At 35.9% G+C, this 5,000-nt stretch overlaps 1 protein-coding gene across 2 annotated transcripts in view; it reads left to right on the forward strand.

Moving 5' to 3' along the window:
* Window positions 1-5,000, forward strand: part of LOC144959207 (uncharacterized) — a 98,449-nt gene that overhangs the window by 55,822 nt on the left and 37,627 nt on the right. For both annotated transcript variants that reach the window (XM_078891750.1, XM_078891758.1), the window contains exon 3: window positions 759-817. In XM_078891750.1, the coding sequence (XP_078747876.1) occupies window positions 759-817 (59 nt within the window). The remainder of the gene's footprint in view (window positions 1-758; window positions 818-5,000) is intronic.

Here is a 5,000-nt window from a genome sequence, read left to right on the forward strand (position 1 = left end):
CTTAAAAAATAAAAAAAGGAGATATTGTGCTTTTTAACAATTCAAGTTTATTAAAAAAAAACATATAAAGACTGAATCGTAAAGTTGAATCCCAATTAAAGTTATTATTGAGGACGGTGGGTTTATTTTTTAGAATTCCAATATAAACTTTAACCCACAAAACAAAAACTTTTTTTTTTGTTCTTACAATTTTGACGTTAAAGTCAATTATCTTTACCTGGTTAATCGTGACAAACTACCCCGATGATGCGATGGGTTACATATTAGCGCCAGAGGTAAATAAAAGTCATGATCTTATTATGTCATATCGCTTTGTGTGGCTATGTGGTCTAGTGGTATGGCACTTGCTTTCGGATCTGAAGGTCCTGAGTTCGAGTCCCGCTCTGAGCAGCGCATAGTAAAGTCCTTGGAAAAAGCTCTTTACTCACATTCTCTCGTCGTACTCAGCTGTAAAATGAGTACCTGGCCATTAACAGTATTTTTTTTCTGTCCGAAGAAAATGGGAATATCACCTGACAGACGTCATGTCTCGTCTTACATTTTAAGTGTTGCTGTTGGCTGGGGACCATTTGTAGAGCGCTTTGAGCACGTTTGGGATATTGCGGTAAATAAAAGCTCAAGTTTTTTTTTTTTGGTTTTTGTTTTTGTTTTGAAGATAAAGCCTTCGATATTTACAAGTTATTTTTACTTCACCCGAACTGCAAAGCTTCACATTATAATTTTATTCCATCTTAATCTTCCTCTTCTCTTCAAACCAGATGTGTACGTTGGCAATGGCACAGAGCCAGTAGACATACCAGCACCGCACGTCAGCATGGTGAGTAAGACGGGATTAGATGACATGGATTTGGAATTCATGCTGGATTATGTTAGATGTTACACGTGCCCGTCATTCTAAAAAAAAAAAAAAAAAAAGAAAAAAAGTTGAGCTTTTATATAGCGCAATATCCACTAAACGTGCGCAAAGCGCTTTACAAGGGGGTCCCTGGTCAACAGCAACATTTAACATGTAGGACGGGACACGACGTCTGTTAAGCGATATTACAATTTTTTCGGACCGAGATAATGCTGTTAACGGCCAGGTACTCATTTTATACCTGAGTACGGTGAGAGAATGTGAGTAAAGAGCCTTTTCCAAGGAATCAACTATGCGCCGAGCGAGGCTCGAACACAGGACTTTCCGATCCGAAAGCGAGTGTCATACCACAAGACCACATAATACGAAGCAATATTGTGATGTCAAAATACTGGTTCCAATCTACTTGGAAGTGTGAAACCAGCCCATCAGAGGATTACATGCGTAGATTGCAAAACTGATCATTTGGTTTCATAGTATTGGCATCTTATTTTCTAGCCTAAATAAATACCGGTCGTCAATGATCATCATCCATCCTTCCTTCTTTCACGCCCCCTAATCATAAGAATCTGCCTATACACACAACTACTAAAATAGTTTTGCCATCTTATGAACAAACGAACAATTTTGATCCCCAACCCTATTAAAAGAAAAATAATAGATGTTACTAAGATCGAACCATAACCATCTTAAGTATTTGCCTGTCACCCAAAACAATCAGCCTCACAGTTTGTGAGTATTCATCACAATATTTTGCCATATTGATGAAGAAATTATATCATGGCACCTAATGGTACATTGCTTTTTTTTTTTTCAATCGCTGTGTTAAAATAATGAGCAATGTTCTGGATCTGTGGGGCTGATTGCTTCGGGTGACAGGTAAAAACTTAAGATGGCTATGGTTCGAATCCATTTTGCATATTTTTTCTCCCATTCCAACAGGCACTTTGGTATACAATTTATCATTTATATTTGTTTGTCCTGCCACTTATTAAATATTAATCAATCACGGATTCTTAGAGAGGATTAAGTATTCATGGCTTTACCAGTCTTCCATAGAGTGGCAGGAGATAAAAGAAGAGGTTCTTCCAAAACTTGTAGCTGGGATTTTACACCATAACATACTACTATGGTGAAATAGTAAAAAAAAAAAAAAAAAAGCACAACAAAATATTTAAAAAGCCAAAAGAAAAAAAGAAAAGAAAGAAACGAGAACAAAATAAAACAAACCAAAATACGAGACAAATAGCGTGAAAAATTTTTTTCAAATGAAAACGACGGAAACAGGCACACACAAACACTCACACACACACACACACACACACACACACACACATAACTACGCCTTCACTCATTCACCCCCCCCCCTTTCACACACACATACACACACAGCTTGTTTGTCAACAATCCAATCCTCTTAGCACAGGATTGCACCAAACTTTAAAGAAAAGATGTTTAATTACCTGGACGTCAAAAATTCCAGCTGTTCAAACTGCATCTCTGCATCAATCATGTTTTGAATTGTAAAAAAGAAAATATTCTACCTCTTTCCATAAATAGTATAGCGTAATGATAGCAAGTTGACACAAACTCTTTTTCACACACACGCAAACACACAAACTAACAAAACAAAACAAAACAACTACAATAAAATACCCCCCCCCCCAAAAAAAAAAAAAAAAAAAAAAAAAAAAAAAACAAAAAAAAAAAAAAAACGACCAAAAAAAAAATACAAAAAAAAAAAAAAAAAAAAAAAAGCTAAACCCAAGCAAACAAACAATGAGAAAAGTACTAGTAAGCATCTTTAAAATATCTTTTTTAATAAAAACTGCTGTAGACCCCGCAATGATTGCGGGAAGCAAAGGCTATTACGATCAGACACTCGTTTATTTCAATCATTATGGAAATTAACATAGATCGAGACGAATCTTTTGAGCCATCTACGATCAAAATCGAATAAAGTCTGTAGGAGCGCGCAGATGAATCTGGCAACAGGGCTGCAAGATGGCGATTCCCAACAACAAATGACCGATCATTATGCCCAAAACAGATTTTATAAATAATCATTTGAGTCAACAGATTAAAAAATAACCATTAATATAGAAACGGTTTAAAGTTACATGTATGTCAATCTGTCAAAATAGTTTTATAATTTTTAGATTTGCCAGTATTTCTGTGTTTGTTGGCAAAAATTTAACATGGGCTGCACGGAACATTTTGATCCCTAATCCAATTTTTATAAGAAAAGAATAGATGTGATTGATCTGAAAATGAAATCAAAATGATTAGAGGGATAGAATAAAAGAATTCTTGCAGTCTTGGTTATTGAAATCCGAACTACGTATTTTCCCTGTCATGCGTGCCCAAGCTCTCAGAGTGGTTTGAAACATGTCCGGAATTCTAATAGTGCACGAATCCTACATGCTGAATTTAAATCATCAAAAATAAGCGACAAATCATATCTCTAGAGATCTTGTTTTAAAGGATGTCAATATTAAATTTTATATTCTTGTCAGCTTATCCATGAGCACCATCCGGTTCTCTATCAAATGGACATTGCTCGACCAACGAAATGTCGCAATATTATTTTATGCCCTCTCCATCTATTCCCGCTATAGAGGAAAGTTCTAAGCATTTACCATCAAATACTGGAGCGTTCTCCCCGAAACATTTGTGGACACAACCAATTTAGACACCTTCAAACGAAGATTTTCTAAATACTTCGGCCTAAACATCAAGAATGGCTGCCACATTCCTCCGAAAATACATACTCAGATTAGAGTCGACTTCCGAGTAACTCTTAGATTCAGATTGGTGACATCTCAATAGCTTGACGTTTTGACCAATCCAATACCGTTATGAACAGGAGCTGAATTTTACATAATATCCTGCTTATTTATATTTTGGAGACTCTCTTCCCCCCCCCCCCCCCCCCTTCTCTCTCCTCTCTCTCTCTCTCTCTCTCTCTCTCTCTCTCTCTCTCTCTCTCTCTCTCTTGTCTTTTCTTTTCTCTTTCATCCTCTCTTCTTTGTCAGGTGCGACTTTCAGCATTGCTCCCCTCGTTTGTAAGTTGGATGAACTACGTATGTTCCCTGTCATGCGTGCTCAAGCTCGCAGGAAGGGTTGAAACATGTAAATAAAAGAAAAAAGAAAGTCCCTTAATACCTCCCATATTCAACACTCTGTATATTATTTTTTTTTTTACCTACCATGATATAAATGTTTTTCCCCCCATCCGATTCCCATATTCCCACATTCTCTCACCTCTCGTAGACCAGTCGTCTCCTTGTTTTCATCCATGTTCATCTGACCCCATAATTCCACTAATCTTGACGGACTCCATCCGTCCATTTCATTCAACTTCCTCCTCCCTCACCTGAGATGATCGTTACCGTTTGTTTTCGTTATCAGTATTCGGTCGGATAATGGCAAAACACTTTTTTTTTCATTTTGACAACAAAACTTTAAAAGATATGTATTTTACCAATATATTTTATGATGACTCAAGCCATTTAATCTATCAATATGCGAAGAAGTGTTTTGTCATTATAGAGCAGTGGGGTAGAGATGCGTTTTCCCACCAAATCAACATATCCTACTTTACCACTCAAAAGGCACCGATTGGAATTGCATGATTTATGTATTGTTTTGTCTAGGGAAAAGTACCCAACTTCAGTTTAGGTAAATCATGCTCAGACTAAATGCAACCAAAGATAAATGTTATGAATGTTTTCGATGTTATCTTTATCAGGCATCTGTATAAACCACAACAATAGAAAAGATCATTTATTATTACGATTTCGTTGCTCAACTTCACCCTCAAGCATTGCAAACCAACATAATGTTATTTACTTTATCAATAATAAAAGGAAATAACCGCAACATCAGTTTTTATTAAACAATTCAGCCCTTCCGCGTTGTTGTCACGACTTTGTCTCGGCATTCCCTGAAGGAAGATACAAGTTAGATAGTCCTCCAAAGCATTGTCGATTAGCTCATGATCTTGGTGAAGGAAAAAAAGACAATTAAAAATTAATTAATGAATAAATCTATACTAATAAAAATAAAAGAAAGAACAGAAAAAATAAACAGACAAAAAACAAAAGAATAACAAAAAGAAAAAAACAAACAAACAAACAAAAAA

This window comes from Berghia stephanieae, chromosome 1 (assembly GCF_034508935.2).
Source record: "Berghia stephanieae isolate SIO BIC M18660-M18661 chromosome 1, UCSD_Bste_1.3, whole genome shotgun sequence".
Taxonomy (NCBI): Eukaryota; Metazoa; Mollusca; class Gastropoda; order Nudibranchia; family Aeolidiidae; genus Berghia; species Berghia stephanieae.